We start from the raw sequence: 19,137 nt of genomic DNA on the forward strand, positions 1-19,137 counted from the left end.
TTTATTTTTATATATATTTATTTATATATATATATATAGAGAGAGAGAGAGAGAGAGAGAGAGAGTCATACTCTGTCACCCAGGCTGGAGGGCAGTGGCACGATCTCGGCTCACTGCAACCTCCACCTCCCAGGTTCAAGCGATTATCCTGCCTCAGCCTCCTGAGTAGCTAGGATTACAGGCATGTGCTACCATGCCTGGCTAATTTTTGTATTTTTAGTAGAGATGGCGTTTCGCCATGTTGGCCAGGCTGGTCTTGAACCCCTAACCTCAGGTGATCTGCCTGTCTCGGCCTCCCAAAGTGCTAGGATTACAGATTTGAGCCACCATGCCCAGAGAATATTCTTTATAATAGAAGGATCCACTTTAGAATCACATGTTGCATTTAGTTTTTTTCCTTCAGTTTTCATTTTCCAAAATTGCACCAAGCTAAAGCAAAGCTCTAGTTGATGCAGGTGTGTTGTGTAGACATTAGCAGTACTGCCCTCACTACATGCTCTTTGGACAGTAGTGTAACCCCAAGAAAAGGATAGTTAGTTGCTATTTCTCTTTGTTTTCCTTCAATTGTGATGAGAATATTTTCTCAATCTTTGACTATCATGACCTTGACATTCTGGAAGATTTCAGAATGGTTGTTTTCTAGAATGTCTCACAATTTGGATTTCTCTAATGTTTCCCATTAAAATTATTAGTATTTCTTAAGGTAGTATTTGAAATTAGGTAAATATATTGTTACTCATCAAATTCCATTTATTTATATCACTATGGACTCACGGTTTACTTTGTTCAACTGGTAATAAATTGTTTCTATCAATATTTATTTTCATGATCAAATTTTTCCATATTTGGCCAATGGGAGCCCCTTCAAACTGATTTCTGTGTCTTTTTGACATAATCTTATCATTCTTTGAGTTCTTCCTCACTTTCTGACACAAGATTTTCCAGGTTCATCTTGTAATATTCCTAGCCAATCCCTGGAATCAGCAATCAGCCTTTTCTCCAAGAATACCTAAGTCCTTTTATTGGAGAATGGTGTTTAGAAACCAAAACTTAGCTGCTAGATGTGTTCATGGCCTTGGGAAATTTCTGCTCCCAGACAATACACACACACACACACACACACACCATTCTTATTTCATCATTTTTCACTATATTGAAAATCATGAATTCACACCAATTTCTCAACTTTAAATAATGTATCAAAGGATTCAGTTTAGTTTTTTCCCTGTCTATATTTGTAACTCCTCTGACTGTCAGAAACTTGGGTAACTCTCATCTATATATAGTTACTTTTTTTTTTTGAGACGGAGTCTTATTCTGTAGACTAGGCTGGAGTGCGATGGCACGATCTCGGCTCACTGCAACCTCTGCCTCCCAGGTTCAAGTGATTCTCCGGCCTCAGCCTCCCAAGCAGCTATGGATTACAGGCATGTGCCACCCAGCCCAGCTACTTTTTGTATTTTTGGTAGAGATGGAGTTTCACCACGTTGGCCAGGCTGGTTTCTAACTCCTGACCTCAGGTGATCTGTCCGCCTTGGACTCCCAAAGTGCTGGGTTTACAGGTGTGAGCCACCATGCCCGGCCATATACTTACTTTTTAATCAGTGTTCCTGTGTTCAACACTCACTTCATCACGTCTTGGCTTCAACACCAGTTGCCCTTCACAGGAGACTTCCTACCATGCTCAGGTCCTGAGGACCTTTTTACTCTCCTGAGCTTTGACCCTCTTTGCTGGGCTGTTATCCTCCCCGCCACCCCCTTACCCCTCCCTATCCTGGTTGGGCTTTGACACCCTGTCTATGCTGTTTGGACTCTTACGTTGCTCAACCCTACCTAGTGACTTTTTAACTAAATTTCTCAGGAAAAGGGAGAGAGAAAAAAAAAGGAATAAGATAATTTGTCTTTATAATCCACGGGTCCCTCTTTTATCTTTTTTTTTTTTTTAAGACAGAGTCTTGCTCTATGGCCCAGGCTGGAGTGCAGTGGCGCGATCTCGGCTCACTGCAAGCTCTGCCTCCGGGGTTTACGCCATTCTCCTGCCTCAGCCTCCCGAGTAGCTGGGACTACAGGCGCCCACCACCACGCCCGGCTAATTTTTTGTATTTTTAGTAGAGACGGGGTTTCACCGTGTTAGCCAGGATGGTCTTGATCTCCTGATCTCAGGATCCGCCTGCCTTGGCCTCCCAAAGTGCTGGGATTACAGGCGTGAGCCACTGCACCCGGCCTTATCTTTATTTTTTAGAGATGTTACCCAGGCTGGTCTCAAACTCTTGGGCTCAAGTGGTCCTCCCACCTCATCCTCCCAAAGTGCTGGGATTACAGGCATGAGCCACTGCACCCGGCTATCCATACCTCCCTGAGGAATATACCTGTGAAACTGTGTCCCAAAGAGTTACAGAAACCAATGACTAAGAAATTCCTGAGTTTGCAGGATGGCAGATCAGAAAAGAAACAATGTGCTGAAATGCCAAAACTCCCTCTGCTTGAGATAAAAGAACTGGCTGAAATTAGTTGGAACCAATAGGGCAACTGGGCTCTTGCACAGAAAGAGCTTTCTGGTGTCACAAATTTCCACCACATGTTACATTCTAAATCCCCCTGAATTGGACATGTGACTCATGAAGAGGCATGAAGAAATAATTGTGCATGCCTGAGGACTTTCCAGACCTCCCCTTTCCTTCTACCGGTTACTTATTAATCTCAGAATCCACCCCAAAATTTTCTAATAAAACATTACCTTAAAGCCAGCCCAGGGAGACTTGAGACAGCCCAGGGAGACCTAAAGTCACCACAAGGAGATTTCAGCTGGACTCTTCTATCTCCCTGTTGGCCTACCTGCAGTATGAAGCTTTTCTTTTCTCAAAAACCTGGTGTCACAGTATTGGTTTCTAGAACAGTGGGCAGTGAGTGCTTTTAGTCTTTGGTCAGTAACACCTGGATTTGATTTAGATAATATTTTGGACCTGAAGTCTTAATTAGTTGAACCTTTGGGGGATCTTAGGAAGACACTAATGTATTTTACCTGTGGGAAGAATCTACATAATTTGTGGCCATTGGGCAAACTACTGTGGATTAAAGGTGCCTGACAATTCTTTGCCCCTCCTCCCATCAAGAGATAGAGTCGGTCAGACGAAATGGCTCATGCTGGTAATCTCAGCACTTTGGGAGGCCAAAGCAGGAGGACTGCGTGAGCTCAATTCGAGACTAGTCTGAGCAATGTTGCAACACCGCATCTCCACTAAAAATTTAACAATTAGCTTGACATGGAGGCGCATCCCTGTAGTCTCAGCTACTCGGGAGGCTGAGGCAGGAGAATCACTTGAGCTCAGGAGTTTGAGGTTACAGTGAGCTATGATCACCCCACTGCACTATGGGCTGGTTGACAAAGGAAGATCTCATCTTAAAAAAAAAAAGGAAAAAACAAGAGGCAGAGCCAGTTTTACTCCCCTTGAATCTGGACTGCCCTATAAACTTGTTTTAAGCAAAAGAATGCCCTAGAAGTGATGCTAAGGCTGGGCTTTAAGGGATCTGCATTTTCTGTGTTTTTGACATGCTCCTTTTTGGAATGCTTCCTCTAGTTTGTGAGGAAACCCAAGCAGCCACATGGAGAGTCCTTTGTGGAGAGGTCCAAGTGGAGAATGAAAGCCCCATGACCCAACCCATTCTGAGCTTCCAGCCCCCAGCCAGCACCAACTGCCATGCACATGAGTGAAGCCATTTTGGAACTTCCAACTGTACCAGTGCCTCAGCTGACACCATGTGAACCAAAGCTGCCCAGTCAACTGCAAAACTGCAAGAAAGTGTTGTTTTATAACACTAAGTTTTGGGGTAGGTGTTACACTGCAATAGATGACTGAAATAACTGTCTACTATGTGCCAGGCAGTATTTGATGCCCTTCTGATCCATGAGGGTAAAAACAGAAATGTAACCTGACAGGTGCAGAAGAAGGCACCAGGGGAGGGCAGAGGAAGGCCAGCTGCAGGGAGAAGCAGGGAGCTGGTGATTCTGGGCAGATGAGCACAAGGATGGGCCAAGAGCCAAGCCCCCTTGCCAGCTTTTGGCCAATCAGCACTGCAACTTCCTCCTCCATTTGTCTCACTGGATGGGATTAATTTTTCACCTGACGAAGTCGAGGGTGGAAAAAGAGCTGGAGACAGTGGGGAGGAAGGTTGCCTGGGTCTGTCTCACCAGCACCACTTCATGTCTGGACTGCTAGACAATGTTGTCCCAAAGGTTTCCGGGCCATCTATATTATTTGTAATTTACTGATTCTAGTTGCCTGTGGATCAGGGGCTGCTGAGACTAGTGCTCAGGACTTAGTGGACTCTGCAAGTTCCTGAGGGATAGGCAATCAGCGAGTGTTGTTCCTTTTCCTCGATTTCTGGCCACACAGTGTCCTGGGACAGGTCTGTGATTCCTAATACCCACCGCAGTCCTATCTCCTGGCCATCATCTATACCAGTGGAAGACATCCCCATTTCGCCCTCCACTTAATTTTCAGTTGTGGAACTAATCTGACCCACCCTCACTCATGGGCCAGGCCGACTTTACCCCTAAACACAGGGTGCTGGGGTCAGCTTCACCTTTACCAACTCCTTGGAGGACTCCACTTTATGTTCTAAACTAAGTTAGCAATATTTTTTCCCTTCTTCCCTTCCCACATCAAGATGATCATGGTATTTAAAAAGTATTTTAACAAATATCGGCCAGGTGCGGTGGCTCACAACTGTAATCCCAGCACTTTGGGAGGCTGAGACGGGTGGATCATGAGGTCAGGAGATCGAGACCATCCTGGCTAACACGGTGAAACCCCATCTCTACTAAAAATTAAAAAAATTAGCTGGCATGGTGGCAGGCGCCTGTAGTCCTAGCAACTTGGGAGGCTGAGGCAGGAGAATGGCTTGAACCTGGGAGGCGGAGCTTACAGTAAGCTGAGATCACACCACTGTACTCCAGCCTGGGCGACAGAGTGAGACTCTGCCTCAAAAAACAAACAAACAAACAAAAAAACCCAAAAGAATATCGATTCAGTGCCAAGTATGTGCCAGGCTCAGTTTTAGGTGCTGAAGATACAGTAGTGAACAAGAGAGAAATTTCCCGTTCTCATGAAGCTGATCTTCTAATGAGGGAGGCAAGACAACAGAAAATAAATGCATAATGTTGGGTAGTTGATACCCACTCTGAAAAAAATCAAGCAGGTTAAGGCTGGGCGCGGTGGCTCACACTTGTAATCCCAGCACTTTGGGAGGCCGAGGCGGGCAGATCACCTGAGGTCAGGAGTTCGAGACCAGCCTGGCCAACATGATGAAACCCCATCTCTACTAAAAATACAAAAGATTAGCCCGGCATGATGGCAGGCACCTGTAACCCCAGCTACTCGGGAGGCTGAGGCAGGAGAACTGCTTGAATCCGGGAGGCGGAGGTTGCAGTGAGCCAAGATTGCACCATTGCACTCCAGCCTGAGGGACAAGAGCAAGACTTCGTCTCAAAACAAACAAAAAAACAAAACAAGCAGGTTAAGCAGATTCAGGCAGGAGGCCGTTCTGCATAAGGTAGTCTGAGAAGGTCTCTGTCATAAGGTGACATTTAAGAGACCTGAATTGAATGAAATATTGGGGACAAGTGTTTCAGGCAAAGTGAACAGCAAGTACAAGGGCCTTGAGGCAGGAAGAAATATGGCAAGTTCAAGGAATAGCTATCAGGCTAGTGTGGCTAAGGCCGGTCCAGCATGGTAGAGTGATAGATGTGGGTGAGGAGGGAGATAGGAACCAGATTGAACAGGGCTTCTATGGATTTGGTTCTGAACAAATGGCATGATCTGATTTATGCTTACAAAGATTTCCTGGATGCTCTGTGGAAAACAGACTAGGGAGGAGGAATGGAGGAGGTGGAAGCAGGGTGACCAATTAGTAGCTGCTATATAATCCAGGGCAAGATGATGGTGGCTTGATCGAGGATGGTTACGTCAGAGTTGGTAAATTTTGATGTTTTGAAGGTAGCACAGACAAGGCTGGCTGAGGGCTTGCAAATGGCATTTGAGAGTAAGAGAAGCACATCAAGGACACCTTTTAGATTCTGGGGAACTGAATGAACAAGAGTATCACTCTCTGAAGGAGGTAAGAACGGGAGTGGAGCGAAAGGAGTGTAAGGAGTAGGTTGCTGGGGGCAAGATGTATTGTGTTTGAGATGCCAGTAAAATAAGCAGCTGAATTTGGAGGTCAGGGAAGAGATTTGGGCTGGAGACAGATCAGTGATCAGCATATGGATATTATAAATCACTCAGAGGGAGTGTAGACACAAAAGAACATCATGAACTACGGCCGGGGCCTTCAACAACTGAGGAAGAAGTCCAGAGAGGAGACAGAAATGGCCAGTGAAGTGAGGAAGATCAGAAGGATCTGGTGTCCAGGAAGTCGTGAGGATTGTGTATGATCACAACCAAAGTGTCAACTCATAAGCCTTCATTTTCTCATCTGTGAAATGGACACCGTAACACCACCTACTTCATGGCGGATAGTACTAGCACATAGTAAACTCTCAAAATAAGGTAGCTACTGTTATTCCCTGCTGGTTGGCTGCCAGAGCCCACAGCTTCCCTATCCACATTACTGACAGCACCTCCATGAGTCTTTCTCCGGGGTGAGGAGTCTCTGCTCACTCAGGGTCTGAGGCCTCTGGGTCAAATCGAGGTCAAGTGGCTTCAGTGCTTAAGTCTCTGACCCACACAGCCTTCAGCCCTTACTTGCAAATCAACAAAGGGTAAACCTGTGGAAAAATATGGGTTTTGGAGCCAGAATTCTGCCTCTTGCCAGCTGTGGGCTCTTAGGCAAGTTTCTTAATCTTCCAGGGCCCCACTCTATGACATCGGGAGAACTCCTACTTCATGGGACCGTGTGTAGCCCAGTGTAGACTGTAAGGCCGGCTGCTCTCCTGCACGCTGGCCTGGGAGTTAGAGGCTTCTTGCTGCGCTCCTCCTCAAAGTATACAGGACTCCCACCACACACACACCTGGAACCAAGCTGGTCTGGTCTGCGAGCGCCTTATAGCTCAGGTTACCTGATGGGGAGGCAAAGAAGTGGCAACCTGTCCACTTTCTTTGCCGCAGGACCCCTCGTTAAGCAGCGGGGTTCAGCCGGGCTGAGTTAGGGAGTGGGTTTCGAACGTGCCACCCCTCGCCCGACGTCGAAGCCCGTTTCCTGGGTAACCTTTTTCTGCCTCTCTTGCCTCGACCACCAAGGCCCACTGGCCGGAACGCCGCCGCGGCCCCAACCACCCCAGACAACCACCCGCCAGCTGTCCTCTCCGTTCTCTCCGCCGCCGCGCTGCAGGCCCAGGCTAGCACCCGAGTCCCTTCACACCCCAGGAAGTGGCGCGGCCTGTTGAGGGCAGCGTGGAGGAGGAAGAGGAGGCGCGGCTCAAGGCTACCGAAGCTCCGCCGCAAAGGCTCAGGAGGAAGAGGGCGGTGCGCGGCCAAACGTCGAAGCTCGAGTCAGACTCCGGGTACCCCGCGAGGCCGCCCCGCCCGCTGCCCACCCTCCCGAGGCCCCGCCCAGCGCGCCAGTCCCGCCACGGGCTGCCCCGCCTTCCCGCTCTCGTCCCGAAAACCCCGCGCCCAGCCCCCCGCGCCCCCACCGGGGCCCCCCCCTCCCCTCCCTCCTCCCCGCCCCGCCCTCCTCCCCTCCCCGCCCGCGCCTCGGGCGCCCTCTCGCCGCTCCCAGGTCTGGCCAGCCGGAGGAGTCTCAGCTCTCAGCCACTCGCACCCTGGCGCCGCGCTTGCCAGCCCTCCCTCCGGGCCCTCCCCCGGTCGCCGCTGTGGGGCAGCGCCTGGCAGGCGGCCCGCGGGCGGGTCGCCTCCCCTCGTGTAGCCCACACTCTTCTTAAAGCGGCGGCGGGAAGATGAGGTTTCGGGAGCCGCTCCTGGGCGGCAGCGCCGCGATGCCTGGCGCGTCGCTGCAGCGGGCCTGCCGTCTGCTCGTGGCCGTCTGCGCTCTGCACCTTGGCGTCACCCTCGTTTACTACTTGGCTGGCCGCGACCTGAGCCGCCTGCCCCAGCTGGTCGGAGTCTCCACATCGCTGCAGGGCGGCTCGAACGGTGCCGCCGCCATCGGGCAGCCCTCCGGGGAACTCGGGACCGGAGGGGCCCGGCCGCCTCCTCCTCTAGGCGCCTCCTCCCAGCCGCGCCCGGCTGGCGACTCCAGCCCAGTCGCGGCTTCTGGCCCCGGCCCCGCGAGCAACTTGACCTCGGTCCCAGTGCCCCAGACCACCTCGCTGCCGCTGCCCGCCTGCCCTGAGGAGTCCCCGCTGCTCGGTAAGGACTCGGGTCGGCGCCAGTCCGAGGATTGGGACTCCCCTGGATTTCCCCGACAGGATCCCCCAGACATTCCCTCAGGCTGGCTCTTCTACGACAGCCAGCCTCCCTGTTCTGGATTAGAGTTTTAAATCCCAGAGGCTCGGGACTGGATGGGAGAGAAGGGTTAGGAAGTGGGTCCCTGGGGAGTCATGTAGGCGGCTTGGGGCCGGGACCGCCCAGGGAAGTCCCGAGGCCCCTCTAGCCCCAGAACCAGAGAAGGCCTTGGAGACTTCCCTGCTCTGACCCGAAGCTCAGGAAGTTTTGGAGTTTGGATCTGCTTAGGGCTTGGAGCAGCCTTGCACTAAAAACTCTGGTAGGGACCTCGAGTAATCCACTCCCTCTTGGGGACTGACCTCTCGGTTCACGTGTCTTGCCATAGAGCCACTCTCCTGAGAGTGGCGTTTTCTCCTGATCGTTTGTGCCAAGTGACTTCTCTGTGAACCCAACGTTTCTCTTCTGGAATAATAAATGGTCACCCTTTCAAGGGGTTGTTTTGGAAGATTATGTGAACAATGTAAATAAGGGCTTAATTAATGAGGGTAAGCCCTCAGTAAATTGTCACTGTGTGTTCATTTCTTCCTCTGTGTGGATCGTCACCGAGAGCCCTTCCCTCTAGTCTCCTCCCGGTATGGGTACCCAAAACCTAGGTGAGCAGGAATCTCTCCCAAGGGCAGAGAGCTTGTGTGCTCCGGGGGCTAGAGGGCTAAAATATAACCAGTCAGCACCACGTTGCCCATTTCTGGTACTTCCAGCAGCAGCCTTAGTCTCAATTATCTTGCCCAGATGATCTGAACTCTGACCTCTAGCCTCTGTTTCAGCTTAGGCAGATAGCTTGAGTAGGTGGGTTTGCATTCCTCATAGCAGGAGGCTGAGCCTAGTCCGGACTTCTCTTTGACCTGTAACCTACAGGCCCACAGGCCCAAGGCAACCACAGGTTGCTTCCAGGGTTACCACACAGGTCCTCTCTCATTTCTAATGCCAAGTTTTAGAGAATTGTTGTGAGTGAGGGGCCCTGGCAGGCAGGATGACATCCTGTCGACAGGAGTTTTCTGTCACTTTCCCACAGAGCCCTGGCTACTACATACTCTTGCTCAATTTCGCCAATAATTGCGTCAATGTGTTCATATCAAGTTTGGGAAGGACATCTTGGAATCGGTCAGACATGAACTGTGGTAATGATGGGGGCGTTTTTTTTAAGCAGATAATTAAATTCCTTTGCATTTGATGATGATTCTGGGAAGCAGACTAGTCCCATAAAATGAAATGGACTGCCTTGCTGCTAAGTGTCTGACTTGAGTCATGCTATCGAGTTTCTCAAAATCTCTTCCTCATGTGTAAAATGTGATTGTCAATGATTACCTTACAGGGTTATTTTTAAGACTAAATGAGATTGTGTACATTAAATACAGGCACTCAGGCCGGGCACAGTGGCTGACGCCTGTAATCCTAGCACTTTGGGAGGCTGAGGGGCGTGGATCCCTTGAGGTTAGGAGTTCAAGACCAGCCTGGCCAATATGGTGAAACACCATCTCTACAAAAATACAAAAATGTTAGCTGGGGGTAGTGGCGCACGCCTATAGTCCCAGCTACTCAGGAGGCTGAGGCAGGAGAATTGCTTGAACCTGGGCGGCAGAGGTTGCAGTGAGTCAAGATGGTGCCAGTACACTCCAGCCTGGGCGACAAAGCAAGACTCTGTCTCAAAAAAAAAAAAAGTACGGGCACTCAATACACCGCATAATAATAATATAGTAATAATATTTGCTTAGGACCTTTATAAAGTTCCATTTTTTCAGACTTCCACGGAAATGGCTCTGAAGAGCAGAGTGAAGTGGGAGAGAGACTGAGTCTCCAGGCCAGAAAAAGGCCAGGTTTTTTGCTTTTGTTTTTGGTTGTTGCCTGGATATTGCACAGAAAGAAAAAATAATTAGCAAATTAAAGAAAAGTACTGCAAAGTTGATTAGATTGGTATTTGAGTATCACATCTTCCTCTCAGAAGCGTAAGAGACAAGGTGGTGACCATAGCTCTGCTTAGTTTTGTTTTGTAATGATGTTGCTAGTGATCGGCTTGTCACCAGTTACTGGTGTTTCTAAATGGACTATATTTGCCTAGTTGAAAGGACCTCCTGAGAGAGAACATTCTGGAGGACGAGGAGAGAGTGCCTTCTCTAGTTTGGCTGCTTTCGTGTGACATGCAAGGGACCATGACGTTTAGGCTGCTGCTGAGGCAGCCCCAGAAATGGGGGTCGAGAGGTCTTCTCTTCATTTTAATAGGGCCTGTAGGTTTGGATGGTTAGGTACAGTTCTCAGAGTGGAGGTTCCTGGCTATGAGGCCTTGAGAAAGCTGAAAGTCTCCTTGGGAGTGTGTTGGTGGGGGGAGTTGAGCCCATCTGTTCATGGGCAGGTGTTAGCCAAAGCCTTTGCGGGTGGTTTTGAGGTTGGTGGGAGAAAGCATCCGTGGGGTTTAGAGTTGTGGCCTTTTCACTACTTGCAGTTCCTTTCCCTGACTTGGCTTTACTTTCTGGTGTCCAGGGGTCTGGGCCAGATGCTGAGATTCCTCTCGGCTGACAGGTGTGGGTTATGGGCAGGCCCTACCCTGGAGCACATAAGGCACTGGATTGGACTGCTGATGGGTTGCTGTTGGAGCTATCAAGGACTTGGAATAGTCTTCAGATAGACTTGGGTTAGTGTGACCTGGGGCAGGCTGCAGGTTTGGAGCCATAGTATCCCCCGCCCTCACACCGGGCACCCTCCTGTGGGCTAATGTGAGGCTTATAGGAGTGAGTGATGCAGTGGGAAGGTGGGCCTTTCCTGAGGATTCTGCAGCTTTCTCCAGGGAATTCTCCCAGGCAGTTTAGGCCTGCAGGTGCTATGCTATCCTTCTTTCCTAACACTGTCTCAGGTCCTCAGGGGGGCCATGCAGCATCTACTTATAACCCTGCAGCAAGGCCCTCTTTTCTGGCCACCTGGGTGTTTGCCTACTGAGATAGGAGGAACAGTGGCCTTGGGTTTCTTCCCCCATCATGTTTATCTCTACTCAGATTGGGCAGCAGCTCAATGGGACTTGACCAGCTGTGGCATGGCCAGTCCGGAGATGAGTAGGGTGATGCGGGAGGTGGGCAGTACCTGAGGCTGAACTAGTGAGAGAGGCATGGCTGGCCTGGAGGCTCAGCTGGGGCCTGGGATGGATGGTACAGTCCCCTGAGGGGGCAGGGGAGTGAGTGTTAGACTGCTTAAGCCTCAGAGGCCGCTCTTGCCCACCTATGCTTTGAGGAGATCCTCTTCATTTGTTCAAAAGGAAAGACTCTGATCTAGAGATGGGCACTTGGACCAGCAAACAGCAGCTACAGGTAGCCAGGGCACCCGAGGAGCACTTGCCCATGAGCCAGTTTCCCTGGTTTTTATGGGGGCTGTTGCTGAGCCTCTGCCAGGGTTTGTGCCCTAGCTGGTCTTTGCTGGGCTCTAAGGTGTTTCTCTACCAGCACATTTCCACCTCCCTCATACGCACACATGTGGACACAAGCAGGCTGCCCAGGACAGAGTGTACTTTGAGGCTTGGGAAAGGACTCTCTCTCGCCCCTTTGGGGATGAGCCTTGGAACCTCATCACCTTCCGGCTTATGGTGGAGCTTCTTCCTGGGGGTTGAAGCTTTAGGCTCAGATAACTAGTCTTGTAAGCCAGTTTTGTCCTGTTGTTTTTTTCGTGGAAAATAATATATTGACAAACACACAGACATTCCTTGTCTAACAGTCTGAGATTGAGAAATACCCTCCATGACTATCTGGTTTGCTTTCATGGTAAAACTTGGTCGCTTTCTTAGACACAGCCTATGGTGATAAAAGTGATCCCTGGCTGCTATAATTCATTCCAGACTTCGATTAAACACAAGGAACCTCCTCCACCTGCAGTGGAGCCTCTGATGGCCCAAGTGGAAACTCCTTGGGGAATGGGGAACAAGAGCCAAATGTGGGATTGGTCTCAAACTGCAGCTTCTTAGAACTGTAGCATCCCACTATGGGATCCTCTAGTGCTCTTCCTGGAGGTTACTATTCAGTAGTTGGCTAGTGCACGGGTTCAGAGGTGACCTGATATGCCCTAGAGTTTCAGAGGAAGATCCCCTGCAAGATGTGTCTCTGGGTCCATCTGAAGGTCTTGTATGTTGGTTTTGTATGGATGTTCGTGATGGCTAAGGCATCTGATAACTTCATTCCTTCAGTTCCAGCAATGTTCCTGTATTATGCTGGGCACTAGAGCTACAAAGAAGAAAACAAAATGCCTTCTCTTCAGAAACTCTTAATTTAGGCAGGGGAGGCATAATTAAACAGTGCTGACGTCATCTAAGGGAACCAAAGTGTGTGTTTATCCCTTTCCCTATCACTCCCCTCCCTCCTTCATTTCTTCCTTTCTTCTTTCAGAAACTACAAGTTCATATCAAAATTCTCCAGCCCTGGTTTTATTTGGTTTTGTGAAAATTTTCCTCTAATTTCGAAGCTATGCATTAGCTCTGCTGGGTAATCTTTAACTTGCTGCTTTATAATGATTATAATGAGATATCACTGGGTATTATGGTCTTTGGGTAGCAGCAGGGTAGGGATTTCGAGGCTGGGACTAAGTTAATTTATGGGTTGGGAACTGATGCCAGTTAATGGCAAGGCAGTCTGAGCCTTCCACAGATTCCACCCTAGGGACCATCCAGACTTAGGGAACAGGGCCGGCAGGCTCATCCCCTTTGCATTCAGCTGGGCTATGGGTGTGTGTTTGTGAAAGAGGTTATTCAATAGTTATACTGCTGATTTCCCCGCTATCTGTTTACCCAGTGCCTCCTGTACCTTGTTTCTTACTCTTTGTTCTCTGCTCTTACTGTGAAGAAGCAGAGACTGGAATTCTGCTTGAACCCACATCCACCTGGAAATTCCAGTTTTTCTTATCCAGTGGAGCAGCAATCCAGTTGTCTTAGGACAAATGGTCTGCCCTTGAAGCTTAAATCCTTTGAGGGCCTGGCACGGTGACAATTTTACATTTGGCTTTGGTATAGACTGGTATGGTCCCTGGGCAGTGAGGTCACTGTAAGGCCAACCAGCCAGAGCCTGGCTCCTAGGGGAATTCGCAAGGCATGGGATTAGACTCACAGGGTCCACTCCTGTCCATAAACTTGGTGAGGGTTCCTGGGAGCCAGACTGTGACTGAGACTGTAGAGACCTGAGACCTGAGTTGTAGGGGTCTCTGTGTTGATCTGGGCCATTGCAGGGTGAGGTGAGGCGGTCACTAGCTCAAGGAGTGATCTCAGGATATTGTTCTGTAAGTCAGAGACCAGGTTGGAGAGTGGGGCTTGGGGGTGGGGGACAGGGTTCAGTGAGGGGCTGGTTCTGGGTGAATGTGGCCTAAAGGGATTTGTCCTTAGAAGACAGAGGGGTGAGTCACACACTCAGTGTTTCAGGTTCCACTTTGCAGCTCGACCTCAGCCAGCCCCTTCCCTACACAAATGAAGGCTAGGGGCTATATAATTGGCTGTTGCTGAATTCTTTGGCAGTCATTTTAAAGTCTGGTGTGGGTGTGTTATGTAGCTGCTTCTCTGTCCACTCCCCCCACCTGCTGCTTCTCCAGAGCCCCTCACAAAGCCCAGGGCGGGAGGGAGAGAGAGGGAGAGAGAGGGAGAGAGAGAGGGAGAGAGAGAGAGAGAGAGAGAGAGAGAGAACAACAACTTGCCTCGCAGGGATGTTGGGGATAGGGGTATGGGTCTTTGCTTTTGCCTTTTGAGGGGGGATAATCTCTTCCTTCATTTTAAAAGTAAAAAGTAATGCAGGCTCATTGAAAATAATTTGAAAAGTTGAAAGAGATATAAAAGCACACCCAAATTCCTGTCACCCAGAAGAAACATACTGGCATATTTCCTACTAGTCTTTTTCATGTTTAAGAATATAGCTAATATCTTTTTTCTTTCTTTTTTTTTTCTTTTTGAGACAGGGTTTTTGCTCTGTCACCCAGGCTGGAGTGCAGTGATCACAGCTCACTGTAGCCTCGACCTCTCGGGCTAAGTGTTTCTCCCACTTCAGTCTCCCTAGTTGCTGGGACCACAGGTGCATACCACCATGCCTGACTAATTTTTGTATTTTTTTGTGGAGATGGGGTTTTGCCATGTTGCCTAGGCTGGTCTCAAACTCCTGAGCTCAAGTGATTCACCTGCCTTGGCCTCCCAAAGCACTGGGATTATAGGTGTCAGTCACCACATCTAGTGTTATAGCTGTTTTCTTTATAGATGGACAGATAGATTGAAATAGATTCATGTAGATAACCTGGTGTTCAGCATTTTTCACTTAAGATTCTGTCACAGACTTGACCCTATACCTTTAAAAATCACAAAGGCAGTATCATATTCTGTTACCTGAATATGGTATAACTTTAAAAAAAATCATTCAACTGTTGCTAAACACACACACATATATAGTTTTTGTTTTTTCTTAGTGATGTAGTGATGATGCTTGTGCAGAAAGCTTTATGTACTTTTTGGATTCTGTAGGAGAGCTTTCTAAAAAAGGAAAAAAAGTGTTGAAGTTTTTTGAGAAGGGCTAGGTTTTCAAGCCAGTCTTACAAAAGGATAGACTCATTGAAAATTCCAGATTTGCTTAGTGCTGGCAGATGAGTATCGCTTATTGCTAAATGATGTGTCTAGAATTCTGATTAAAAAAGAAACTAGGTCCAGGAAGTGCCTGGGGGCAGGGGCGAAGGGCCAGGCTGCAGGATAGGCTCTTAGGATCTGGCTTAGCAGAAATCTGCTGTGAACAGAATCGGTGGGGGTGATGGTTTCTCAGTAACTTCTCTATTTGTTTCCTTAGCAGCCAAGTCCCTGTGCTGGACTTCTGTGGACGACTATGGCTCTGGGGCTGTGGTGGTAGGTGAACAACAGCTAGCTAAACCAGTGCTATTGACGTCATTGAGATGTGACACACAGGAAGGTGGGAGCAAGCTTGCAAATCAGATTCTGAAACATACAGCACAGCTCTCCCACCTCCAGGTGGTCCTGAGATCTAGGGAGGGACCATAGTGAGAAACTTCAGGTTTCTAGGAATTCTCTTATGGAGAAGATCTCTTAGGGAGAGGCAGAGCCTGAGTCTCAGTTGGGGCTGGTTCAGGTGGGTTACATCAATAAGCCCCAGGCGAATGTGCCAGGCTATTCCCAAGGAGTATACTTTGAAGTTACTCCCTTTAGAATGTCCTCACTGGAGCTAAATTCTCTCTGAGGAGCAGTTTTGTCTGCCGGGGTCATTTGGCACAGAGCCTGGAGTAGAAGGGCGAGGTTGCACTGAGGGAAGGGGCAGGATTATGTCAGCAGTGTGACGGATATGGTATGAGTTCAGGCTCCTTCCTGCCCCACCACGGGGGCCTAGAGGTCATGGGGAGGGTCTGTGGCAGGAGATTCAATCATTGCTTGGCCCCATGACAGGGTATATTCTAAAAATGCCTTAAGTTTTTTTCTTTCAAAGTTTCTTCCTGTTTTGCATAATGGCCTTTGCCTTTGACATCCTGAAACCGCAGAGCTGTCATTGGTGTTGCAGGACACTGCCAGCTTGAAAAAAATCAACTACAACAACAACAACAAAAAAAAACAGGAAACGATGTGGAGTTAAGGGCACGTCCTAGGGAAGCTGGTATTTGTGTTATGGGAGTGTGGGGACGTGGCATTGAGGTGTTGGGCAGCGCCTGACATTTAGAGGAGTACTCTGGGCAGAGCCCCTGCCTGCCCAAGAATAGGTAGAATTGAGTCTTCACACTAAAGTCAGGAGAGACCCCCCAGGAAGAGAATGAATAGGGACTCATTTCCTCATTCAGCAAACTTTTATTGGTAACTACACTATATAAAGTGCGAGAGATAGACATGAACAAGAGAGGCCCCCACTTTTTGGCAGTCCCTTAGTAGTAGTAGACTCTGGCAATATGGTGTGGTCAGAGGGAGCAAGCCTGGGTGCTTTGAGGGTACTGAGGAGGTACAGGGAGCCAAATGGGTGGTCTGGGCCAGGGCCAGAGTCAGAATGAAGGACTTCTCTTCCAGACACTGATTTTAGCATCTCTGTCTCTCAGTATGTTTGAACAGTCTCCCTTATTGGAAGGGCAGGGGTCTACTGCTAAAAGAAACCTGTGATTTCCTCTCGTTGCTGTCATATGGGAAGAACACTATAGCTGAAATTCCAGAAGTTGCACACCGTTACCAGCAGGACAGGAGAGGAAAGGAAGTGGAGGCAGAGTGAGCTGAAGATGATGAAAGAAAGAGAAGGTGCAGTTGGGACTGTTCTGGACAGAGGAAGTCTGAGGGTAGCTGGACTGAGGGATCATAGGGAGGCAGTTGAAAGGGAAGAGAGCTGCAGAGAGGAATTTCGTAGTCTGCAGAGGGTAGGAGCAAGCCTTGAAGGCTGCTAGAGTGAGGATTCCGAGCTCTGGTCTTCATTCTTTTTCTAATTCATTACATCATTTTAGGCAAATCCTAACTCCTTTGGTCTCTGTTGTCTTTCTGAAATTTGAGTGGGCTGGACCTGCTGGTCTTTAGCCTCTGTCTTTCTCTATCTCCTAGATTCCAGTTTGGCAAATGGGGGGAAAACCTGGTTATATCTGCAACATGAAAGGCCTCTGAAATTCCTTTTGAAGCCCACTACCCATGAGGCTTCTGCTAAGGATTTCGTGTCTGTCTAAGCAGACATAAAAATTTTAGCAGGTGGATGACCCATAGAAATGGCACAAGGAATGTTTCTTTCTATCATGCTTTGGTATTTAAGAAAGTTGTTATCCTCTCTGTGCCTCAGTGTTCTCACTTGTAAAATGGCGATAACAGTATCCACCTCATAGATATTGTGAAATGTAGGCAGTAGCCATGAAAGGGCTTAAAACAGTGCCTAACACAGAATAAGTTGTGAATATATGTTATTTATTATTGGTAGTATAATACTTATTTGTGAAGATTTTGGCTTTTGCTTTATAGGACCTTTTTTTTTTTCCGGTTGAAAATACAATGTTACCATGTTAAATGTTAAAAAAAATTTCTACTTACCATTGTAACAGAACATGCTCCCATTCCTGTAACAGAACTTGCTATTACTTTTCAAATGCATACATATTCCAATGCATATATTCCAATGCAGTTGTAGAGTGAAACTGTTTGCGTGCAGCCATTTTTATCCAACATTATCTTATAAAATGTTATGTTCTTAATTATCCTAATTATCTTTTGTTACCGTCTAGTATCCTTATAGATATTCCATTAGTATATACTATTCCAGGTTTCACTATTGTAGCTAATCTAGAGAGGAACATTTTTGTAGTGCGTAGCTCTTTGCTTCAGTTGAATTACTTTCCTGGGATAAATTCCTGGAGAAGAATTTCTAGGCCAGAGGATATGGTCATCTTAACAATACCGATTCACATTGCCGCATTGCTTTCCAAGAGGTTTGGAATCATTCACAGGTTCTAAATTGGAAATTCCTGGCTTTTGAAGTATGTGGATTCTAAGGGCGAGTTGGATCTAGCTGGAGCCTCACACTGACACTTCCAGCCTGTGTGTGTGTGTGTGTGTGTAGTTCCCTATGCTGGATACCATGTGGCCTTTCTGGACATTAGAGTTTTCCTGTAAGTGATTGCCTCAGGGCAGTTCCTGTTGAATTCACTCTGTGTCCACAAAAGGAGCCTTACTGTGGCTCTTTCAACACCCCACCTGAAAGTAAGAACATTCTTTCCTTCTTCCTTGATATGTGGCACTAAACCTATAGCATGGGGCAGGCTCTGGCTTTAAAAACCTGACTTAAAAATAATGGTGTTGGCCGGGCGCGGTGGCTCAAGCCTGTAATCCCAGCACTTTGGGAGGCCGAGACGGGCGAATCACAAGGTCAGGAGATCGAGACCATCCTGGCTAACACGGTGAAACCCCGTCTCTACTAAAGAATACAAAAAACTAGCTGGGCGAGGTGGCGGGCGCCTGTAGTCCCAGCTACTCGGGAGGCTGAGGCAGGAGAATGGCGTAAACCCGGGAGGCGGAGCTTGCAGTGAGCTGAGATCCGGCCACTGCACTCCAGCCCGGGCGACAGAGCGAGACTCCATCTCAAAAAAAAAAAAAAAAAAAAATGGTGTTGATCAAAAAGTTTGTGGATCCGTTTTTGGAAACACTGCATGTAGCTGTCCATAGAAACTGTTATATTCTGTTGGGCTAGCCTGTGCGCCTGATCATTTAACTCATGTGGATGAACTTCTGTGTGATAGCCCTGGTGTATGGGATCAAGAAACAGGGCCCTAATGAAGAAAGGCTTTTAAATTATGTTGGATAAAAATAAGTTGTTACAATAACCCAAAGTCTGCAAATATGAATTGCCAGTTCTGTCCTTGTAGTCATCTCCCATGTACCTGCCTCTTTTGTAGACTCTTGTAGATTCAGAAGCCCACTGAATTGCATAAATGATGGAATGATTTTAGAGTTAGTGATTTCAGTGACTAAAAGTTTACAGATCCTGACCGAGCACAGTGGCTCACACCTGTACTCCCAGCATTTTGGGAGGCCAAGGCGGGTGGATCACTTGAGGCAAGGAGTTCGAGACCAGCCTGGCCAATATGGTGAAACCTTGTCTCTACTAAAAATACAAAAATTAGCCAGGTGTGGTAGCACACACCTGTAATCCCAGCTACTCGGGATTGAGGTGGAAGAATGGCTTGAAGCCGGGAGGTGGAGGTTGCAGTGAGCCGAGATCAGGCCACTGCACTCTAGCCTGGTGACATAGTGAGACTCTGTCTCCCCACCACCACCCCAGCCCCCGCC

The 19,137-nt window shown here is 48.3% G+C and overlaps 1 protein-coding gene and 1 long non-coding RNA gene across 4 annotated transcripts in view; one reads left to right on the forward strand and one right to left on the reverse strand.

Moving 5' to 3' along the window:
* Positions 1–7,584, reverse strand: part of LOC108518248 (uncharacterized) — a 14,307-nt gene extending 6,723 nt beyond the window's left edge. Inside the window, exon 1 of one of the 3 annotated variants that reach the window (XR_001882326.1) lies at positions 7,058–7,584. This is a non-coding gene — a long non-coding RNA (uncharacterized LOC108518248). Of the gene's footprint in view, positions 1–1,594; positions 1,734–7,057 lie in introns of those variants that run through there. The other 2 variants (XR_001882325.1, XR_001882324.1) reach the window with 2 other exon arrangements.
* An 85-nt stretch (positions 7,585–7,669) lies between these two features.
* The window catches only part of B4GALT1 (beta-1,4-galactosyltransferase 1), a 65,468-nt gene continuing 54,000 nt past the window's right edge, over positions 7,670–19,137 (forward strand). Inside the window, exon 1 of the mRNA XM_017856515.1 lies at positions 7,670–8,309. Within this exon, the coding sequence (XP_017712004.1) occupies positions 7,898–8,309 (412 nt within the window). The 5' untranslated portion in view covers positions 7,670–7,897. The remainder of the gene's footprint in view (positions 8,310–19,137) is intronic.

This window comes from Rhinopithecus bieti, unplaced genomic scaffold, assembly GCF_001698545.2.
Source record: "Rhinopithecus bieti isolate Rb0 unplaced genomic scaffold, ASM169854v2 scaffold_44986, whole genome shotgun sequence".
NCBI lineage: Eukaryota > Metazoa > Chordata > Mammalia > Primates > Cercopithecidae > Rhinopithecus > Rhinopithecus bieti.